Raw genomic sequence first — 23,104 nt, 5'->3', positions numbered from 1 at the left:
GAATACAATTCTATTTCATTTGAAACAACTTGTTTCATTTCATAGCATTCAAAAGATCTATATGAAAACAGATACTCAAAACATAGCATTCTGGCAATATTCCCACAACATCATGTCTGTTATCTAGTGAATCCTAACAACTTCAGTACATAACAACTTGTTTGATATCTAAGAGTACATAACAACTAAACTACATGATGCTCCTTTGACATGTAAGCAACTGAACTTCAACTGGTCTGCTGGTTCACTGATTGACTGATTGCTGAGTACTTTCTCCAACAAGAATGCTCCTTGGACCTGAACTACTGCCCACAACCTGTCAATAACATAACAATGAAAGATCAGTACTATTTTTTGCCAGTTTAAGTGCAATAAAAATAGAATGGATTATCAAATAAGCAAATTTACATTTGTATAAGCATTCCCTGATTCATCAATGAGCACCCCAAATCCTTGAGGGGCCTGCAATGTTAACATGGTAAACTGTTATGAGATTTTAACATGTACAACTAGGAAACATTGTTATCAGATATTGATTCATTCAAAGAGGTACTTACCCTACCACCTCTTACTCCACCACCCCTTACACCACCCCTTCCTCTCCCTCTTGCAGCAACTCCTTTGGCAATCCTAATCACTCTTCCTCCCCTTCCAAGCCTTGTTGGTTGGGCTGTTGCTGTATGGTGAACCTCAGAGGCAAGTTGTGATGCTTCATTTGCCTCTGCTGCACCTGATTTCCTTGGTCTTCCCATTGGCCTCTTTGGAGCAGGTGCTACTTCTTTGTGTTTGTCAGGGCACTTTCTTTTATTATGGGATTTTGACTTACAAACAGAGCAAGACATCTCAATACCATGCTTAGTCAGCTTTCCTGGTTTTTTAGGGTTTTCATGTGGGGCCCTTCTTCTTTTCTTCCTAGGCCTACCAGGTCCTATTTTTATGGGGGGAGGATTCAGTGGCAACTCTACCTTTGGCCAATGTCTCTGGCCAGGACAAGGACTTATGGACATGTTGTAACTTCTCAAATATGCCTTTCTTTTATACATCTCATGGACATAATCCTCTGCAAGAGCAGATATATCAAAGATTGCAGCCACAACATGAAAGCAAGGTATACCCGTCAAATCCCATTTTCTACATGTACAACTCCTTGCCTCCAAATCCACAGTCAAGACATCTATACCATGGGACACTTGGAATACTGTAGGGGTAGAAACTGCCACTCTACATTCTGCAGCTTTGTCCTTCTCCACTTCTAGTAATGCTTGCACATTTGGACAAACAACATGGGTACTAGACTCCATCTCTTGTTTTTGTCCAGTAACCTCTTTGCATTAAGGTTGTCGTAATCTCCTCACGCATGTTAATTATATGTTTGTATCTAGCCTCAATGATGTAAGCATTAAATGTTTCAGCCATGTTGTTAACTATAACATCATTTTTTGTGTGAGTTTGAATGAATGCCCTACAAAAGAGATCTGGCCTACAAGCTATGAAAGCTTCAGCAGCTTTATGGTCAACCTCCCTAATATCATCTAAAGCATCATTAAAATCAGCCTCATTGTATGCCTTTGCACAGTTCCAGAAAAGAAGCTTCATTTCATCACCCTTATAGGTCTTGTGCCAATTGGCAAATATATGCCTAGCACAATGCCTATGTTCTGCTTTAGGGAATTCTTTAGCAATCATTGTCGCAATACTCTGATATTTAAACAAACTTAGCATAAAAAACAATAAAATAGACCAAGGCAACAAATAATACTAGCTAAAAAATAGATTATGACAAACCTGATGTTCATCTGAAATGAAGGTCCACCCATCTCCATCTACTTCTCCAAAGCTATTTTTCAATTGCAGGAAAAACCACTCATAGCTCTTATTATTGTCACCCTCAACAACTGCCCAAGCTACTAGAAACATTGGTTCATTTCCATGTCTTCCAATAACAGCCATTAACTGACCTCCCAAAAAAGTCTTCAAAAAACAAGAATCAACACATAGTAGTTTCCTACAACCAAGCAGCCACCCTTGCTTGAGGGCATCAAAACATACAAATAACCTTTGAAACACTGCAGGATTTGAGGTTATGTTTGGGTTGGTATACAAAGTGAAGACACTGGTTGGGTTTCCTTGTTCAGGAGCAGCTACATAACTCCCTAACTTGCTGTAATGTTCTTTCATTGACCCATGGAGCATTTTATGAGCATAGTACTTATCTTTGTAAGCAAGATTTTTCTTAATTATAACCTTATATGCTCTCCTAACAGTATCTATGATGTCTTTGGCTGGCCAATGTGGTTTAGCTTTAAAAACATCAAGGAACTGTTTTGCTAACCAAGTTGATTTAAGTTGTCTGTTACTCTCCATTGTACTTTGACAAGTGTGTTGAGGATCAACTGTCTTCACAAGAAAAGCTGCTGATTTATTGTCCCAACTACCATATAGTTTGAAAGGACACCCTTTTTTACATCTAACCCTAAATTTTTTTCCCCTGGCTTTATCACTTATATCAAAAGTAAGATCCCTCCCCGAGCTCTCGCATACCTAATCACATGACTTCCTTGAACAAGTCAGTGGTAGCAAATCTAATTCCCACACACCATTTTAGTTTCAAGTAGTCTGTTCTCTCATTCACTACAGGGACACTAGAAGACTTCCTTTTTCTAGGGACACTCTCTTCATCACTCTCCCCAGGAGTGTTTTCCTCATCTCCACTTTCATCATAATCACTCAGGTGTACATCAGCTTTTTTTGAACAAGTAGGTGAAGTCAAAGTTTCTTTTCCATTCAGCTTACAAGATGCAGCTTCAAGTTGTACTTGGTTTGCAATTTTTAGGGCATTTGCATTCCAAGCTAACAGTTTCACTCTTGCTTCATGCAATTCATCATCATTATAGTCAATGTCATTTAAATCATCTTCAAGTTGAACATCATCTTCTTCACTCTCCTCATCCTCATCATCACTTTCTCCTACATCCTCTTCAGGCTCATAACCTGGATCATCTTTTTCACCCTCAGTACACTCCTCATCACCATTCAAAGCTGCCCTATCAGCATTTTCCTGATATTCATTAAACAGATCTGCTATTCTAATGTCGTTGAAATCAAAATATGGTTCAGGATAATCACTCACTGTTTGCTGAATCTCAGAGATTTCTTCAGTATTTGGAGCTGTTTTCTCATATGATTTTTCAACAATTTTTTGTTTGGAAACAAATCTGGGTGAGGTTTGAGTACTATTTTTTGGGGATTTTCCAACACTGGATCTTGTTTTTGAGTGGGATTTTTCAAGAGGTGACAATGGTTTTGACTGAGATTTTTCAACAGGTGGTCTTGAGCACTTTTGGGGAGATTTTAGAACTGTTTTGTTGGCATTTTTTTCAGAACAATGAGATCTGGTTTTATGAGCAGATAAGGTTGTCTTTTTCTGAGTTATAAATGAGGAAGATGACACAGGTGGTCCCTCCTTTTCAAAAGCAACAACTTTCTCAGTGGTAAGAGATGCTCTTTCCTCATTCACCTTTCTCCTAGGTATTAATTTAGTGGCCTTATTAACAACAACACAACTATCAATAACCTCTATCCAATGCAGTAATTGACTAATATCTTTCTCAGGTATAATATAGCAATCCACAACTCTTTGGAGCTCACCCAAAGTACACATTAACTGTGCATCCCTATCATCCAATACTCTCTTTAAACCCTCATTTGAATTCAGAAAGAACATACCATCTACATCCCTCTTAAACCCACATTTTGCAGCTTCCTCAACCAAAGTAAACCAACCCATCTCATCAGGATCAACAGACGTTGTCCTAAAAATTCTACCAAGATAAACCAAAGGCTTTTCTTCCATCTTAAAACTGCCCCCATGCCAAATTTTCAAAGTCACAGCAGCTAAAGCATTATCCTATATCCAACATCAATATATAATCAATTAATTGCAATTACAACTCAAGATTAGAAAGAACAAACCCTAATAAAAAAAGGCGAAAATGAAAAATCGAAATTTAATTGCCACATTGAAACATTAAACAATAACAACACAATAATTGAGATTATTCAAATAAAATGACCATAAAAGAAGAAATGGAGACTTACCTTAGTCGTTGATGGATCAACAACAGTTTTCGCCATTAATTATTAGAAGAAAAATAAAATCACAGACGCAAGGACAGTGCGATTCATCAATGAGGAAAATCGAAATCAAAAATGGTGTTGGAAAAAGTTCAGGCGTCAATGGTGGAAAAGAGAGGAAAGGAGATGAAAGGAGATGAAAGGGAATTAAGAGTTTGTGATAATGACAGGGAAAGAGGGGGGAAATTACCTTTAAGGATAAAGGTGACCTGCTAATTAGGTCACCAGTTAATCTATTTTAGTAAAAGTGAAGGTGGGTTATTGTTGGGTATATTTGTAGTTAAATAAGAGTTCAGAGTATTTTAAGTGGCAACCCCATAGTTCAGAGTATTGTTATCAATTAATCATATAAAAAATGATACATCACAAATATTTCGTATACAAATTTCTAACAGCCATGATATAGTCACATAGATCTTATCCTAACAAAGATTGTAACCATTTCTTATCTCTACTACTAACAGGCTTGGTGTTGCGGCTCCAAAATCAGCCCAATACAGCTTTGGTGACAGATTTCACAATAATCTTAGGATGAATCACAAGTTGATATACTCTTACCTTATTTCTCATACGTCAAGTAAAATATGTGAGCCCTATATAATAAGCACAAACAATGCGCCTTTGAACAAGGCTTCTGCTTCTCCCCTTGGAATTCCAGTGCACCAGGTTGCTAGGATGGAGAACAACTTGTAACTGATTTTACAAATGAGTGGCACATACGATACTGAAGATGCAATCGTAGAACAAATGGTCGTGGCTCTCATCACCATTTCCACACAGAAAACACAAAGGATCATGTTGAATGCCCATCTTTCATAATCAATCTTTTATGAGCAATTTCTTATATTTGACAGCCTAGAAAATAAAGGACCATTTAGGTATGTTTATGGAGTTCCAACAAATATGTCTCCACTGAACCCTAGGCTGAGGATCTCTTAACCACCCATAACCAGCAGAAACAGAGTACGGCTTATCAGTTCCCAGCCAGCTATTGTTGGTATAAGCATTTGAAAAAGTAGACAAGATATAAATAATTTTTTTCGAAGACAAACTACTGTCATTATGGGGAGTGTAGCTAGTCTAGGAACCTTCTTTCATATAGACATTGCTAATCCGCTTCACCCAAAGATGATCCTTCTTACTAAAAATCCACCAAGTGTAATTCCCCAACATTTCCTTGTTCCATAGCTTAGAGTGTTTTATACTCAAGCACCCTAATCCTTAGGAGTACAACACTTGTCCTAGCTAACTTTTGGAGTTTTCATATATTTGTCTTGCCATCCCCAAAGAAATTTACGACAAATGGCATCAATTTTATTCATAATTCCATTTGGGATGAGAAAAATACCTGGCCAATATGAATGAAGACTGGTACGAATAGAATTTATAAGGGCCAATCTTCCAGCGTATGAAGTTGCCTTGCCTCCCAAGATCTGATTCTAGAAGTAATTTTGTCACTGAAGCTTCATCCCCTCATTTTTGGACAGCTTCTTGGATGAGATGGGTACACCAAGGTATCTGAAATTAAAGGCAATTCACCTTTTCTGAAACCAGAGACTTGGATGATATCTGCCATGATAGTACCAGCTACACCATTGAAATAAACGTTAGATATAACACCCCCATTTACCAAGGAGCCTTTGGCAAGACCTTAGTAAACACGAGTATTACAATCTCGGTTGCCTGAGACAATACATATCAAACAGACCATTCGAGAAAAGTTTAAGAATACTTATTAAATGAAAGTAGTAATAATACGAAATACAAATTCTCAAATCCAAATACAACTCATCAAATGAAACATAATCAACTGTCTACTAGACTCAGTGAAAGCTACAAATAGAATGACTTGCCAGGTGCCCAATCAAATCCCGCACATAAGCTTAATCATCAACACCTGCTAGACTCACTGCTCCCCATTTGCCGAAAATATCAAATGGTTCACCACAGTTTTGAAAACATACGAAGTTCAGTACAACTATACAATTAATCATAAGCAATGAAACATTCACATATAATTCCACATCAACAATCCGTTCTAATCACCATCAACCCCAAACTTCATAGTAACTTTTGTCCAACGGCAGCGCGGACACTAGTGCCTCTCATCGCAATGAGTAGTCTAGTTCCCATCGGAACAAGTAACCAACCCCTGACGATTTCAGACCACATCACCAAACATCAGAATTTCCGCTCATCGCAACGAGCGAACCTAGATCATTAATATGCATACCCCCTTTTGACGGGAGTCACAAGGAGCGATACATGGGGTGAAGTCAATCTCCCAACATTGATTCAAAATCTCAATCACAACCTCCATCACCATCATCAACAAAATAGTAACCACGATTCCACATTAATCACATAATCATATAAAGATAAACAATCTTACAATTAACCATACAACTGTAGTGAGTAGGGAAACCCTACCTTATTCGCAAATATGACACAAGCACGAAAGACAATTAGAACTGTTCCTCTACGAAGTCGTCACCTACAAGAACAATGCAACTACAATTACTACAACAATCTCTATAACAATTACCACCACAACTCCACCAATCCACCCAAATTAAGGTTAGGTCAATTACAACATAAATAAGGAATGGAGATCGAGACTTACAACATCATGGGCACGAAGAAAAGTTAAATCCCGAATGCAAACGACTAAATCCTAGCTAGAAGATTAGGAGTGTGATTAGAGAGAGTTTCAGAAATGTTTAGGTTAAAAATGACGGTTAAATTGAGTAAAAGACTTTATAAAACCTCCCTTAATCACCTTAATCAAACCGCGGAAAAATTAACTCCCAGACTGGCCACTCGGTCGAGTGGTACCTACTAGGTCAAGTGCCCAACCCACTCGACTAAGTGCACCAAGATAAGAAGGCTCAAAAACTCCAAAACTTCCTTAAACACTAACTCGATCAACCGTACTCTCCCGAGTAAGACGCACTCGGTCGAGTGACCCCTTTACTCGACCGAGTGCCACATTGCAGAAATGCGGAGTTTTATCGTCTTCCCTCCTTAGAAATGAATTTCGTCCTTGAAGTTCACACTCATACCTGCATAATATAAACTTCTCCAACTCCGACTTACAACCAATCTGTACAACAGATCCAAAAAGCCCTATACCAAACCAAAATACCTCTAAAATGATAACCAAAGTGTACACAAAAACAAATAAAAGTAGTAGTGACATCTCCTACCCCTAGAAATAAGGTTACGACCTCGTAACCAGACATACATGCTCAAAAAGATGTGGATAGCGCTCCTTCATTACCTCCTCCGGTACCCATGTGGCCTCTTCCATGTTATGATTAGACCATAACACTTTTAGTAATATAGTCTCACCATTCCTTGTCTTGCGCACCTTTTGATCTAAGATCTGTTTAGGTATTTCCACATAAGTTAGTGCATCATCTAGTTCAATCGTCTTTACCTCAAGTACATGTGTCAGATCACTTATATACTTCCGTAGCTGCGACATATGAAATACGTTGTGAACTTGGTTAAGTGTCGGCGGTAGTGCAAAATGATAAGCCATTACCCCGATCCTGTCCAAAATATCATAAGGACCTATAAACCTTTTGCTCAACTTCCCTCGTTTGCCAAATCGCAGCACTCCACGCATTAGTGACACCTTCAATAGGATTTTGTCATCCACCTCAAACTCTATTTCATGACGATACAAGTCCGCAGAACTCTTTTACTGATCCTGCTCCGCCTTCATCTTTTTTCGGATTAGATGCACCTGTTCTATCATGTCTTGAACCATTTATGGTCCAAAAAACATCGTTTCCGAACTGTCATCCCAATACACCGGCTTCCTAAACTTCATCCCATATAATGGCTTGAATGATGCCATCCCAAGTACCTCCAAACTCCATTACACAAGCTCGTAGCATTTCCTCCAAAGTCTGAATAGTCCTCTCTGTTTGTCCATCGATCGCTGGATGGAATGCCGTACTCATTTTTAAAGTAGTGCCCATGGAATCTTGCAGCTCTTCTGGATATAAACCTGGAATCCCGATGTGATACAATGTCTTTCGGTACCCCAAGCAAGTTCACCATATTCTTCCTATACCTATTAGCCAACTCGATCTTATTCCAAGTATCTTTTATCTGAATGAAATGAGCTAACTTGGTAATTCGATCAATGATCACCCAAATAATGTTATTACCCTTCTGCGTCCTCGACAACCCACCAATTAAATCCATGGACATTGACTCCCACTCCCACTTCCACTTAGGCACCTCAAGTGACTGTATCTTATCTTGGGGTCTACGATGCTCAACCTTGACCCTCTAGCAAATCAAACACCTAGCAAAGAATTCTGCCACCTCCTTCTTCAGACCTAACCACCAAAATGTCTTCTTCAAATCCTTGTACAACTTATCACCCCCAGGGTGTACAGAATAAGGTGTACAATAAGCGTCAGTCATGATCGTCCTCTTATGCTCGTCATCACTAAGCACACACCATCTATCATCAAATCGAACACTACCATCAACATAAATAATGAATCTCGATGTCATACTCTTCTCCAGTACATCCTTCTACTCCCGAACTTTAGGATCAAGTAACTATTTCTTCCTAATCTCATCATGTAGCTCGGGCTCCATGTTTAAGTCACTAATGGTGTAATACCCGTCATTTTGGGTTAGTTCTAGAGTGGGGGCCATTGTATTCCTGTTTACTGGAAAAGTCGATTGACCAGCTAGATTAGTCTATCGACTAGTGTGACAAAGGGCGTGTTGGCAAAAGCGAAAAGTCGATCGACCAGTGCAGGGAGTCTATTGACTGAAGCGCGTGTCAGTAGTTTTGACGCGAGTTGTAATTGTTACCCTAGACCTATATATAACCCCATTCCAACACTCTTTTACACTTTTATCAGTTTTAAAACAAAACACAACATCAACACACTAACCCTAATCTGATAATCGAGAGATAAGAAGAACGGAGTTGCGCGATTCTAGTGGTCCGTCTCACAATTCGTTCCTAATTATCGTAAGTGTTCTAACTATCAATTCTCTAGATTAATTTCATATCAAAGGATGACTAGTAATTGATACATATCGTTCCCTAATCGTATGACCATAGAAGTGACGCCTTGTGTGGGTGTTGGGAGTTTAATCGAACTAATTACATTAATAATTGACTTGTTCCGAATCGGGAGTTGTTGTAGGGTTAACCAAGTCGTGGCCAGACCATGTTGAGACTGTGACCAGATGGGTATGTGGTAAATGAGTTTACAGATGTGTTTCCCGAGGAGATTCTGGGTTTGCCACCAAAGAGGGATCAAGATTTTAGTGTGTAGTTGAAGCCTGGTACGGAATCTATCTCTAAGTTCCCTTACCGTATGAGACCTAAAGAATTGGAAGAGTTGAAGAAGCAGCTAGAGGAGTTGCTAGACAAGCGGTACATTAGACTGAGTGTATTGCATTGGGGTGCACCAGTCCTCTTTGTAAAGAGGAAAGATGGGAGTTTAAGGCTTTGCATCGACTACAGGGAGTTGAACAACGTCACAATTAAGAACAAGTATGCTTTACCGTGCATTGATGACCTCTTTGATCAATTGAATGGAGCTGGAATATTTTCTAAGATCAATTTGAGGTCGGGGTACCATCAGCTGAGGATAAAAGATGAGCATATACAGAAGACAACATTCGAAACTCAAGATGTACACTACGAATATGTGTTCATGCCATTTGGGTTAACTAATGCACCAGCAATGTTTATGGACCTTATGAACCGGGTATTTAGTCCATAGTCGTTGTTGTTTTATCGATGATATATTGGTATACTCTAAAAGCAGGGAAGAGCATGCGGAGCATCTGAGAATTGTATTGCAAATATTAAGGGAGAATGAGTTGTATGCCAAGTTAAGCAAATTTTGGTTCTGGCTGAATAAAGTTGCCTTTCTGGGCTATGTGGTGTCAAAAGAAGGTGTTTCAGTTGATCCTAGCAAGATTGTAGTAGTTTCTATATGGGAAGCACCAAAAAATGTTGCTGAGGTAAGGTGCTTTCTAGGGTTGGCTGGCTATTATTGGAGGTTTTTTCTAAAACATCTCTAAAATAGCAAAACCGTTGACCGCACTGATGAGGAAAGAAAACAGGTTTACATGGGATGAGACTTGCTAAACAGCGTTTCTGACACTAAAAGATCGTCAAACCACATCTCTTATTCTAGCACTATCCGAAGAGAGTGAGAATTTTGAGGTGTATACCGACCCATTTAAGAATGGATTGAGTTGTGTGTTGATGCAGAATGGTAAAGTTATCGCGTATGCCTCACGACAATTGAAACCTTATGAAGAAAACTATCCAACACATGATCTGGAGCTGAGAGCCGTATTTTTTGCATTAAAGCTGTGGAGACACTATTTGTATGGGGCGACATTCAAGGTATTTTCTGACCATAAGAGCTTGAAATATATTTATACACAGAAGAAGCTGAATATGAGACAGAGACGGTGGATTGAGCTAATTGGTGACTATGACATGGAAATTATCTACCACAAGGTTAAAACAAATGTAGTAGCTGATGCACTAAGCAGAAAATCGGTGCATGCCTTGTGTATGGATATGTCCCAGGTGAAACGGGGAGATGAAGTGGAAAAGATGGGCATATCTATGATCCGAAAAGGGGATACAGTTAGCGATCTGACAATTGAACCTGAGTTATATGCAGAAATTCTTGACAAGCATAAGTTGGACTCATGAGTGGCCGAATGGAAAAAGCAGGCCAAAGCAGGTGGAACCACACAGCTTACCATTCATTAGGATGGAATCTTAAGGTTTAATGGGAGATGGTGTGTGCCCAATAATGAAGAGCTAAAGCGAATTATTTTGACTGAGGCACATAATACTCCCTAGTCTGTGCATCCAGGAGGAGATAAGTTATATAAAGATCTTAAGAAAACCTTCTGGTGGTCGGGAATAAAGAAAGAGGTGGCAGAGTACGTAGCTTGATGTTTGACTTGTCAGCGGGTAAAAGGGGAACATAAAAGACCGCAAGGTAAGGTGCAATCTTTAGATGTACCTGAATGGAAGTGGGAAAGCATTTCCATGGATTTCATAGTTGGCTTTCCACGTACTCAGAAGGGGAATAATATGATATGGGTGGTAGTAGATCGTCTTACCAGGTCTGCCCACTTTATACCAATGAAGGATACTTGGAACAAGGCAGAGTTGGCTAAGGCCTATTGCAAGAATGTGGTGAAACTACATAAGGTGCCTAAGGATATTGTATTTGATAGGAATTGAGGTTCATCTCATGATTTTGGTAAGAAATGAAGAGTGCTATGGGCACTACGCTGAAAATTAGTACTGGCTTTTCACCTAGCTACAGATGGACAGACTGAGAGAATGATTCAAAACTTAGAAGATATGTTGAGGGCTTGTGTTCTGGAATATGGTAGATATAGGGAGGAGAGACTGGACTTTATAGAATTTTGATACAATAACAGCTAGCATACTAGTATCAGATAGCACCGTTTGAGGCGTTGTATGGAAGAAAATGCAGGAGTCCTGTGTGTTTGAATGATGTGACTGACTAAGTGGTCTTAGGACCTTAGATGTTATAGAAAATTGTAAATCAAATGTATAGTATTCGCCAGAAGATGAGAGGTGCACAAGACCGTTAGAAAAGTTATGTTGATTTGAAGAGAAGTGACATTGAATTTTTAGTGGGTGACAAATTCCTGCTAAAAGCGTCACCGATGAGAGGTGTAATGCGATTTGGGAAAAGAGGCAAGCTGAGTCAGAGGTATATAGGACCGTATGAAATTCTAGATAGAGTTGGAGAGGTAGCATATCGTTTGGCATTACCTCTAGCTCTAGCTAGAGTTCATAACATTGAGCCAGAGACGGTTGAGGTGGATGAGACATTGAGCTATGTAGAAGTCGCAAAGGAGATCTTGGATAGAAAAGTGCGCAAAATGAGAAATGGAGAGACTGTGCTAGTGAAGGTATTATGGTCTAACCATAATGTTGAGGAAGCTACATGGGAAGCGGAGGATGCAATGAAAGACAAGTATCCACACTTATTTGATCAGGTATGAGTTAGGTTACAGGGACATAACCTTCTTTTTAGGGGGATGGTATGGGACAACCGATTTAAATGAGTTTATTAAGAGTTTATATAAGTTTTATTTGGGTTATTGCGAGTTATTATTGAGTTTTTATATTTTTTTTATGTTGGTGGGTACGCGAACATCAGAACGAAGTTCTTTTAAGGGGGAAAGATTATAATACCCGTTATTTTGGGTTATTTCTAGAGTGGTCGTCATTGTATTCTTATTCACTAGAAAAGTCGATCGACCAGCTAGATTAGTCGATCGACCAGTGCAGGGTGTCGATAGACTGAAGTGCGTGTCAGTAGTTTTGACGCGAGTCATAATTCTTACTCTAGACCTATATATAACCCCATTCCACCACGCTTTTACACTTTTATCAGTTTTAAAACAAAACACAACATCAACACACTAACCCTAGTCGGACAACCAAGAGAGAAGAAGAAAGGAGTTGCGCGATTCTAGTGGTCCGTCTCACAGTTCGTTCCTAATTATCGTAAGTGTTCTAACTATCAATTCTATATTAATTGCTTATAAAAGTATGACTCATAATTGGTACAGATTATGCCCTAATAGTGTGACCATAAAAGTGACGCCTTGTGTGGGTGTTGGGAGTTTAAACGAACTAATTGCATTAGCAATTGTCTTGTTACGAATCAGGAGTTGTTGTAGCGTTGACCAAGTCATGGCCAGACCGTGTTATAGACCGTGACCATATGGGTATGAGGTTGGTGAATTGGGATTGTTTCCGTCATTGTTTAGTATCATTGTTAATTGTATATCATTGTTAATTGCATAAACTAGGCGGTGGATTCGTAGAAGAGCGCTTTTAGTTGGTTCATTATCTCGCTGCTGCGGAATTATTGTCGTTAAGGTGGGGATATCCTACTTGCCTCTGTTATGTTTTGTCGTTCATTAGCAATTGCGAATTATGTGTGGGAATAATTTAGACGATCAACTGGTTGTATAAGTCGATCGACGTTTTGATAGTTTAGCAGTTAGTCGATCGACTACTCGTGATGGTCAATCGACTAATTGATACAACAGGCGCATTATTACTTAACATGATATAATGCAATATGAATTATCGTTATTATATATTTGTATGAATGCAATGTTGTAGTGTTAATGAGGCATGGTGACCAGAGAGTTGTACAGTGTTGAGGTGAGATGGTAGGGTGTTAAGAGAGTTGTACCTTGATGTGATGAGCACGTTGTTAAGGGAGTTGTTCTATATTTGGTATATGTACGGTATTAAGGGAGTTGTGCCATAATTGCTGACATGAGTTATGGTTGGCCCGTATAAGACGGGAGACTGGACACTCATTCTCATTGTATTGCTGGTTATTTAATGATTGGAGTTATTCTTTACATTTCTGTTATTGTTGGTTATTTACATTGTCTTTATTATATCCCTACTCAACCAGTGGTTGACGTGTTTGTGTCTTGTGTCAAAATTGTCACCTATTTTCGGGGTGGCCCGTGTTGATTCATTCAATAATTTCCGATTGAATGGGAAACAATTAATAAAGCAGGTATATACTAGTAGCTGAGTATGATGCTGTGCTTGGGGACGGTTGGACATATGGCGCTGAGACGGAGTCTAGTGTTCACGAGTCAGAAACTCAAGTTGGTCATGACATTTAGTAAATTTATTTGTAAACAAATATAGTTTGTCAGTTGGTTTGAGGATTATATTTCTTTCAGTAGAAACCGTTTCACCTTAATAATGTAAACTTTATTTAAAGTACCTTTTGATTCTTTTACTTTGTTATTCACTGGCTCGGTTTACCGAGATGGTAACACGTTCATTTAGTCGGGAATGCCTTGATAAGTCTCCTTCCTAAATGGGGGTGTTACAAATGGCATCCCCCTTTCGGATCATATGAATACCCATATTTTCTACCTCCTCTTTCAATCGCATCATCGATAAAGCAGTGCATAGAGAATGCACACTCTTCCTGCTCAATGCATCGGCTAGTACGTTAGCCTTCCCCTCGTGATAAATAATCTCCATGTCGTCGTCGCCTATCAACTCCATCCATCTCCTCTATCGCATGTTCAACTCCCTTTGAGTGTAGATGTAATTTAGGCTTTTGTGATCTGAAAACACTTTAAAGGTTGCCCCATATAAGGAATTATCCAAATCTTCAAAGCAAGCACGACCGCATCCAACTCTAAGTCGTGAGTAGGATAGTTCTCCTCATACGACTTTAGCTGTCTCAATGCCTAAGCAATAACTTTCCCCGTTCTGCATTAGTACACAACTCAAACCATTCTTTGAAGCATTAGTGTAAACTTCAAAGTTCTCGCTCCCTTCAGGCAAAGCTAGAATAGGAGTTGTAGTCGAAAACTCCTTTAAGATTTTGAATGCTTTCTCGCAACTCTCATCCCAACGGAACTTGTTCTCCTTTCACATATGTGCTTTCATAGGTCATGCTATCTTGGAGAAATCCTTCACAAAACGCCTATAGTTTCTGGCTAAACCCAAGAAACTCCGAATTTCAGCCACATTCCTCGGTGCTTTCTTGTTCGACACGACCTCAATCTTACTCGGATTCACTACCACGCTTTCCTTAGAGATCACATGACCCAGAAAGGCTACTTTCTCTAACCAAAACTCACATTTAGACAACTTCTCATACAACTGGTTATCACGCAAAGTTTGCAATACTAACCTCAAATACTCCTCATGCTTCTCCTTAGTCTTATAATAGACTAAGATATCATCAATAAGTACCACTACAAACCTGTCTAGAAATGGGCTAAAGACTCGGTTCATGAGATCCATAAATACAGATGGTGCATTAGTCAATCCGAACGACATCACCACGAACTTATGATGACCTTACCTCGGTGAGAACGCTGTCTTAGGAATGTCGCTATCCCTAATCCTCAGTTGCTGATATCTCGATCTCAAATCGATCTTCGAAAACACCCCAGCTCCACTCAGTTGATCAAATAGATCATAAAACCTCGGCAAAGGATACTTGTTCTTAATACTAGCATGGTTCAACTCTCGGTAGTCGCTACACAATCTCAAGCTACCATCTTTCTTCATCACAAACACAGTCGGTGCGCCTTAAGGTGACACACTAGGCCTGATATAACACTTATCCAGTAGCTCGCTAAATTGTTTCTTCAACTCCCCTAACTCTTTCGGTCCCATCCGGTATGAGGCCTTAGATATAGGTCCCATTCTCGGTTTAATTAGCTCCACACTAAAATCAATTTCTCTCTTCGCAGTTAATCCCGATATTTTCTGGAAAGACATCCTCAAATTCATCATCAATCGGTATGCTCGCCGCCGTAGACTTCTCCACTCGGGTATCCCTCACATGACATAAAATCATAGGACATCCCTTTTTTAGACACGATTTGAAGGTCATAGCGGCAATGATCTTAACCTTTGGCTTCACTACAAAACCTCGATAAGACACTCTAACTACTTTAGGACCCTTCAACGACACCTTCTTTTGATGACAACCAATACTAGTATAACACCCCCATACACCAAGGTGCCTTACCAAGGACCACCCCAATGTATAAAGGTGCTACAGTCTCGATTTCCCGAGGTAAGTAGACCAAATAAACAATAGTACAACATTTATTAAATAGCTTTATACATTACATTGTAGAACAGTGTGATGAAGATACAACATAACCAATTAGAAGAACTACTAAACATGAATGCCAACGATATCTACTTCGGTAGCGTGATGACTCGATTCCCTTTCAAGCCCCATAAGCATCAAAACTAGCTGTACCTGCTAAACTAGCTGCTCACCATCCCCGAATGGATCACCATAGTTTTGAAAACACCACACGGGGTTAGTTTACTGAATAATCAAGATATGCAAATGCAACAAAGATAAACCAACTTTTCTCCCATAAAACTCCAACTCCCAACCACACCTCATAATTGACTACACATTAAAGTGTGTAGCCTTGCCAGTGGGGGACCACAGCCTTGCCCACCTAAGTCCCGCTCATTACACGAGCGATAACCCATGTTCATTAATGTGCACATCCTCTCCTGTGACGGGTTCCACATAGGGCAAATCAAGGTCGTGAAGCCACTCCCGCAAGTGACTCCACTCAGCCGAGGACGCACCTTGCAAACAGCACCAACCATCTCAACTCCAGCCCTCCAATCCACCAATAGCAATTAATCAACAATATCAGTCGTATCAATTAAATCACAACACATATCTTAAATCAATTAAACAATAAACTGAGTAAGGAAACCCTACCTTAACGCTAATCCACGAAAGTGCATCCAACAATTAGCCAGACAAGACTCCAAGGTGAACCCGTGAGACGCGGACCGAAGTCGGCAACGATGACATCCCGACTCGATGACTCCAAGCATGAAGCATTCCCTATTCTTGGGTTAGTGTCTAGGCTAGGTGAAGGAGTGGAGAGGTGGGTGATAGGTAGGAGAGAGAGAGATTAGGGTTAGAAAGATAAAGGAACCGTCGAAAATTAAATAAAGTTTACGATTTCGCATTTTATAATAATGCGTTACAAACGTGATACTCGGTCGAGTATCTTCATACTCGGCCGAGTAAGCCATACTCGGTCGAGTGTTACCACTACTCGGCCAAGTACCCCCTACTAGGTCGAGTAAAAAGTAGTGTAGGTTTCCTATGCTTTCCCATATCCCTTGCTATGGGTCTCCCTCGGTCAAATGGTCAGTCAACAAGTCCTTAAACATGGCGGGTATTACAGTCTTCTCCCCTTAAAAGGAACTTCATCCCTGAAATTCGTCCTACACCTCCCAACATGACGGACAAAACACCTAAGGAAAGACCTATCGCTTCATGACGACGAACACCAAATTAGTTGAATGCGTATGTGACACTAGGTTATCAACATCTTTTGACATAGTTTTGTCAAACACAGAATCACCATACTGTTATTGTATACAACCACCAAGTTAATTACGGAACAAAGTTGAATTTCAAAAGTACATACTACGTAAGTTCATGACCACTTTGAGACTTGAAAGTTAAAACAACGGTGAAACATAGAGAAGAACTCTGTTAACTTGTTAGGACTTTTACCGCGATGTTATCTATCCCCCTAAAAAGGAAGTTCGTCCCCGAAGTTCATTCCACCCATCGGACCAAACTCATAAATGTGCAAAGAATCTACCACATCGATTAATATCACGTACATGACCATTACGACATTCATGTAAAGAAAATAGGTACATGCCACATGGACAAAGAGATTTAAATTGTACGTATGGAACCCATGACAAACCATTACCATTCCTTCGCCCCTTTCTGATTGTTTTGGCACTAGTACCGTCTCATCACAAATTCCGATCGTATATCGTTATCATATAAGCAAAGTGCATATCATGAAGTCTTAACTCGACACTAGGACTTAGAAGCATGCATATACAGAAAAATAGTTACTCATTTGATTCTATAACAAATTCAAATAACGAGGGGTGAAATATCTGGATACTCGGCCGAGTATCAAGAAGTAGTCGGTCGAGTATCCGATACTCGGCCGAGTATCAGCATGCTCGGCCAAATGTTCCAGGGCAGAATGCGATTTTCGGCACCTTATACACACATTACCAATGGTTAATCATGTGAAACAGCTAAAGGTCTAACATCAACTCAAAGTTCCTGAGCCAGATGACTCAAAAGCAGTACGGAAAAAAAGTAGTGGCCTTATCGCCAATTACAACATCCAAAATAAAAGAGTGATAAAAGTGTAGCAAATATTCAACAACAAATCCGAAGAAACAAGTCTAGCAAACAAAGCGGAACTCAAATGTCCGCACCCTCCTCCATCTCCTCCGCACCTCCGGTGCCAGATGTCCCTGCTCCAGATTTTCCCACTCCCTAATAAGCTGCACCTGAATATCCTCCACCACCGGTCCATCTACCTGCCTCGTCCAGCTGACTGTCGTAGTTGGCTCTCCACTGTCTCGCGAGGCAGCCAAACTCGGTCTCTCTCAGTGGTCTCTAAAAGTTGGGATCAACCCCACAACTATGGAACACTCCAGAATCAACCCCGGTCCTCTCCACCATACCAGCTACGCTAAGTCAGTACCTATACCCTGGTTATAAGCCATCTCATGCATATTATGGAGCACCAAGGTAGTGGAGATCCGCTCAGTCAGGTCACTAACTTGCATCGTAGGGTTGTGGACGGTGGGATAGGGCGAGTACTGCGATGGGTAAAAGCTAGGTGTAGAAAAGGAAGGCTTAGTCTCAATCTTCAGCCACCCTAGCTGCTCTCCCTCTACGGCGCTCGCGAGGCAGGAGAGCGATCGGTTGCTTCTCCGTCATGGAGATAGGCTCAGGTAGGTCTAGGAGGATGGTGGGATCGATCAGGTAAAACTGAGGCTCAGGTTTTGGTTCCTCACTCTCAAGGTCATACTCTGCCGGATGGTCCACCACGGGAAGATGCTCGCGATCAGGAAGCAACATCCACAGAGACCCCTTCACCCTCCAAGCAAAATAACCATCCTCAAGCTTCCTAAGTCACTTATTATGACACCAGTACATCTCATCCATCGTAGGGATAGACTCGAACACAGTACCCGACGCAAGTAGGGCCATAATGCCAGTCAGCCTCTAGGCCAAACGGGTCACTATAGCCCCACAAGAAAGGTGACGGCTCGAAGACCGTTCCATAAGGTCCAAACTAGAGCATACCACCCGGGAGCATTATACTAAAACAGCTTCCCCCGGCGAAGGTTAAGATAAGACATCAACAACATTACCTCATGAGTGTTCATCTTGCTCACATCCTCCCTCACAATAAGTAGACAAATCATCATCCTAAGGAACATATGGATTGATACAGGTTGAACATCATTAATCAAAATGGCACTTGCACTCGGAATGGGTGTCCCGGTCAGGTAAGGTAGGTAGTGAGGTGCCCCACTATTCTTTGCCACATCGCTTATGTACCCCTTTTTCTCATTCTCTAACCCAAGGTGGTTGGCTAACTCATCAAGTGTCAATCTATGGTCATCGTTCATGAGGCGGAAAGAAACGGTCTTCCCCTCTACATCATACTTAAAGGAGCTGAGAAACTCCAAGGTTAGGTATGGGTATGACTTATTTCGAAGATGGTAGAGTCCCTTCATCCCCAAGATCTCCAAAATATGAATGAGATCCCCTTGAACCCCCAAGGTTTCCAAGATGTCGGGGTTTACACAACGATTCAGCCCCATGGTCTGATCTATTAAGGCCACAAAAGCAGCCCGCTGCGTGAAGTCAGGGAAAATTACCGATGGATATTCGTCCACTGGAGGAACAATGGGTTCCTGGCTAGATTGGTCAGTTTCCAAGTGGACATTGTTGCGAGTCCGCTTCTTTGTTGGGGCTTTTGCTTTCGGCATGCTGCAAAAAGATAAATTCAACAAGGATTTTCTAGAAATTTTGCCATAGTAAGGACTATTTTTCGAGTTATATATTTTTAAGACGGATTTTTCTCGCAAAAGACATGTCATACTAACCAAGAAGAGCATTACTATTAGCAATTAACCCCCAAGGAACATCCTGGAGGCAATCTAGGTGACTAAAAATCAAAACTTGAAAGAAAATCCTAGAAAATTTCTAACATAAGATGGATGATTTCAAGCATGAAAACCGTTTTAGAATATACATAGGCGATGTTTAGGAGCAATTATGACTAAAAGATCAATATGGAAGTATAAAAACTTTGGATTACAAGAGTAAAATTCAAACTTTAGGGCAAGTTCTTCTATTGATTGAATGAAAAGTTAAGAAAATCGATTAGATACATTACCTTGATTGGAGATTTGAACAAGCAAGAGGAAATCTAAGAGCAACCACAACAAAGAATCACCCAAGTGTTTTGAGAGAGAAGAAAAGTTTGAAGAATTAGAGTAGAATGAGTGATAGTGTAATACCCGTACTTTTAGAACTAACATTAATTATTTATTAAAAAAAACACTTTTAATAATAATTAGTGAGTGAGAAGTCCTATGGCATAATAATAGGTTATTATTTAATTGTCGTAGCGATTGATGGGAAACCCATAATCGCTAAAGATAAAGTAATATATTATATTATACATATTATCTTATTATAATAATATAACTAAAGTAACCTATGTATATAACACAAATACTACTATACATCCAGTTGTATAATAAGCATTATACAACCACTATTCATTTATCCGAGCTCATGTGTAGTTTTTCTGAGCTTTTTAAAAGTTTATTTTCTTTTATGTTTAAGTGTGTGAGTTCAGAAAATTTACCGTATAGCTCAGATACTTTAAAACAAGACTCGAAAACTTTATTATAGAGCTCGAATTCTAAACCATACAACTGGTGGTATAGTCTATTAATTGTGTACATAAACCTTCCCTTTCCCGTGTTTTCTTATACACACACAAACAAAGAAAAAAAAGGAAACCCAGAGGAAGTAAGGGATTGTGCGGCTGCTAACTTGGGACTCGATTATAATCATCTCAGTATTTCCGGTGTCATCATCAACATCATCAACGTCCTATTCCTTTCCCATCGTCATCGTTCCCTAAATTATCCAAGGTAAGTTGTACTATTATAAGACCATTTTATATCAGAAGTTAGTAGTGTTATCACCAGTAAACATGGACGGTAGGATGGGTTATTGCGGGGTCTGCTTTAGGGGCGTTTCGAGTTAGACTTTGGAGTCAGTATGGCGGGTTTGAGTCAGGTCGTATTATTTTGTTCTGGGTACGGTCTTGGTGGAGGTTTGTTGTGGTCGGGTATCTTAGGTAGTTCGAATTAGCGCACGAGGCTTAGGAAGCGAGTCGGGTTGGTGTTGAGGAAGATTTGAGAGGTCATATGAGCTACTTTGTCACGCAGAACAGGCTGCCCTATTTTGATACGATGTCGGCGACAATTCGTTAGGGTCGTGTGTCATGTTTAAGTCGATTGATTGTGCGAAATTGAGGTAGTGAGTTAGTTCGATAACTTATTACATAATTATAACAGTTTTTGGCTGTTTACTTGTCGTTGCAGCGACATCGTATATTGGTTCCCCTGTTGTTACCATGAAAGGATAAGAGGGTTGCGTGAGGTTGTGGACGGGGTTGATGGGTTGCCGGCTGGCTTGGTTCTGTTTTGGGTCTGGTTGTGCTCGTGTGGGGGTGTCATGTGGTGTTTACGGATGTGGTAGTACATACTATAAATAGCATATACGTACTAGTAGTATGGTAAGGGTGCAAATGTGGTAATGTTAATATCTACTATTACTAATGAAGTGTACGTTATTTTTATCGTCAATGGTGAGTTTACGAGTTAGTTAAATTAGTAATTGATGAGTCGGGTTTTTAAGACGGGTTTGACATGGGTATAAGGGAGTGTGACTCGGGTTTGCTTAATTCTTGAAGCGGGTTTTAAAATATCGTAATAATTAATAATAATAAGTAATTAACATAAATATTGAATTATAAATAAGGTATAAATAATTAATGTTGAATAAATAATTTGTTATTGTTTAGGTGACGGCTTTGAGGTGGAATATTTCTAAGTACCTTATTGGATTGCTATTTGGGAGTATTTGCTGAAGAGGTAGGATAACGATTCTACGGGACCTATTAATTGTCCATCTTCTTATTTAATTGGATGTCGTGTTAATTGAATTGAACTGTTTGGATAGTTGGATAATACATATCTTGTATATTGTGATGGGAAGGAGTTGTATTGGATATTCATGAGACGGTGTGGTAGGTAGCAATTATTGTTGCTGCAGTTGGTTTGATAATGAGTTGGATATCAGGTTTAGCCTGGCTGAGGTAGACATCATGGTAAGAGCCTTCGGGTGATGTTATATAAACTTACTGGCTGAGGTAGACATCATGGTAAGAGCCTTCGGGTGGTATTATAAACTTACTAGCAGACACCGTTTAATACCTTCGTGGTGTTGTATTGGGAGAAAAGTTGATTTGGCGTTGGTGTTCGAATCTTTGTACTATTTATATTATCTGTCTTGAGAAATTTATCCTAGTCAACCTCGTGGTTGACAGTGTATTCGTGAATACCTGTGATGAACCATAATGGGGAGCAGATTTGACAGGTACTAAAGATTAGCTGACTTGGGAGCATTGGGACACGAGCTCGACTTGGACCATAGTTGCTGTCTAGATCACTTAGTTGACTTATACAACCTTATTTATGTAATTTCCGCTGCTTAGTAAATTATAATGCTAAGGTTTAAATTTAATCGGTTGGCAATGAAATAAAACCATTATTTCACTTAAAGTTATTAAAGTACTTTGGTTTGTTTTAATTTGTATCATTTACCTCGGGCAGCCGAGATGGTAACGGTCCTATTTATTGAGAATGTCTTGCTAAAGGCTCCTAAATAAATGGGGGTGTTTCAGATAGGAGGCGGAAATAAGAAAGGAAGAAGGGTTATAGGGTTTTCGGAATTAACCGAGCTGGACCGCGATTTTTTGGTACTCGGTCGAGTATTGGAGTTACTCGGCCGAGTAGTCTCTACTCGGTCGAGTATTTGCTTAGCTCAGTTGAGTATTCAGAGGTCAGTAGCGAATGTAATCTGCCATTCTGAATACTCGGTCGAGTGCCTCTTTACTCGGCCGAGTATGCCTTACTCGGTCGAGTGTCAACTTTACTCGGCCGAGTTCAACAGATCAGTGATGGAATAAGATGATACTAAGAGTTTTTCCTGCAAAACAATAAACATCGTTCGGAGTTCCACTTAATCGGGCTTGTCACCGTTAGACCCTATTTCTAACACAACAAGGCACGTCATGAGTCATAAAATTCATTACGATATTCTTATGCAACACATGTCATTATGCCTATCACCGAGAATAAAACAATCCATACTACAACACATGTACCGCAACCAACTTGACTATGTTACAGGTAGAACACAAC

General features: G+C 39.9%; 2 protein-coding genes across 2 annotated transcripts; both read right to left on the bottom strand.

The window, feature by feature from the left end:
* Nucleotides 1-244: 244 nt before the first annotated feature.
* LOC141628676 (uncharacterized) lies at nucleotides 245-2,364 on the bottom strand. Its single transcript, XM_074441783.1, has 5 exons — nucleotides 1,786-2,364; nucleotides 1,323-1,698; nucleotides 558-1,261; nucleotides 409-462; nucleotides 245-316 (listed from the first exon to the last, which is right to left on the bottom strand). Exons 1-5 carry the CDS (start codon nucleotides 2,362-2,364, stop codon nucleotides 245-247), a joined length of 1,785 nt encoding a protein of 594 aa, XP_074297884.1.
* Nucleotides 2,365-5,588: 3,224 nt separating this feature from the next.
* Nucleotides 5,589-8,577, bottom strand: LOC141628674 (uncharacterized). The gene is made up of 5 exons (XM_074441779.1): nucleotides 8,454-8,577; nucleotides 8,009-8,152; nucleotides 7,379-7,806; nucleotides 7,197-7,237; nucleotides 5,589-5,652 (listed from the first exon to the last, which is right to left on the bottom strand). The coding sequence occupies exons 1-5, from the start codon at nucleotides 8,575-8,577 to the stop codon at nucleotides 5,589-5,591; spliced, it is 801 nt and encodes a 266-aa protein (XP_074297880.1).
* Nucleotides 8,578-23,104: the final 14,527 nt, after the last annotated feature.

This window comes from Silene latifolia, chromosome Y (assembly GCF_048544455.1).
Source record: "Silene latifolia isolate original U9 population chromosome Y, ASM4854445v1, whole genome shotgun sequence".
Lineage (NCBI taxonomy): Eukaryota > Viridiplantae > Streptophyta > Magnoliopsida > Caryophyllales > Caryophyllaceae > Silene > Silene latifolia.
This window is presented reverse-complemented; position numbering and strand designations above follow the sequence as displayed.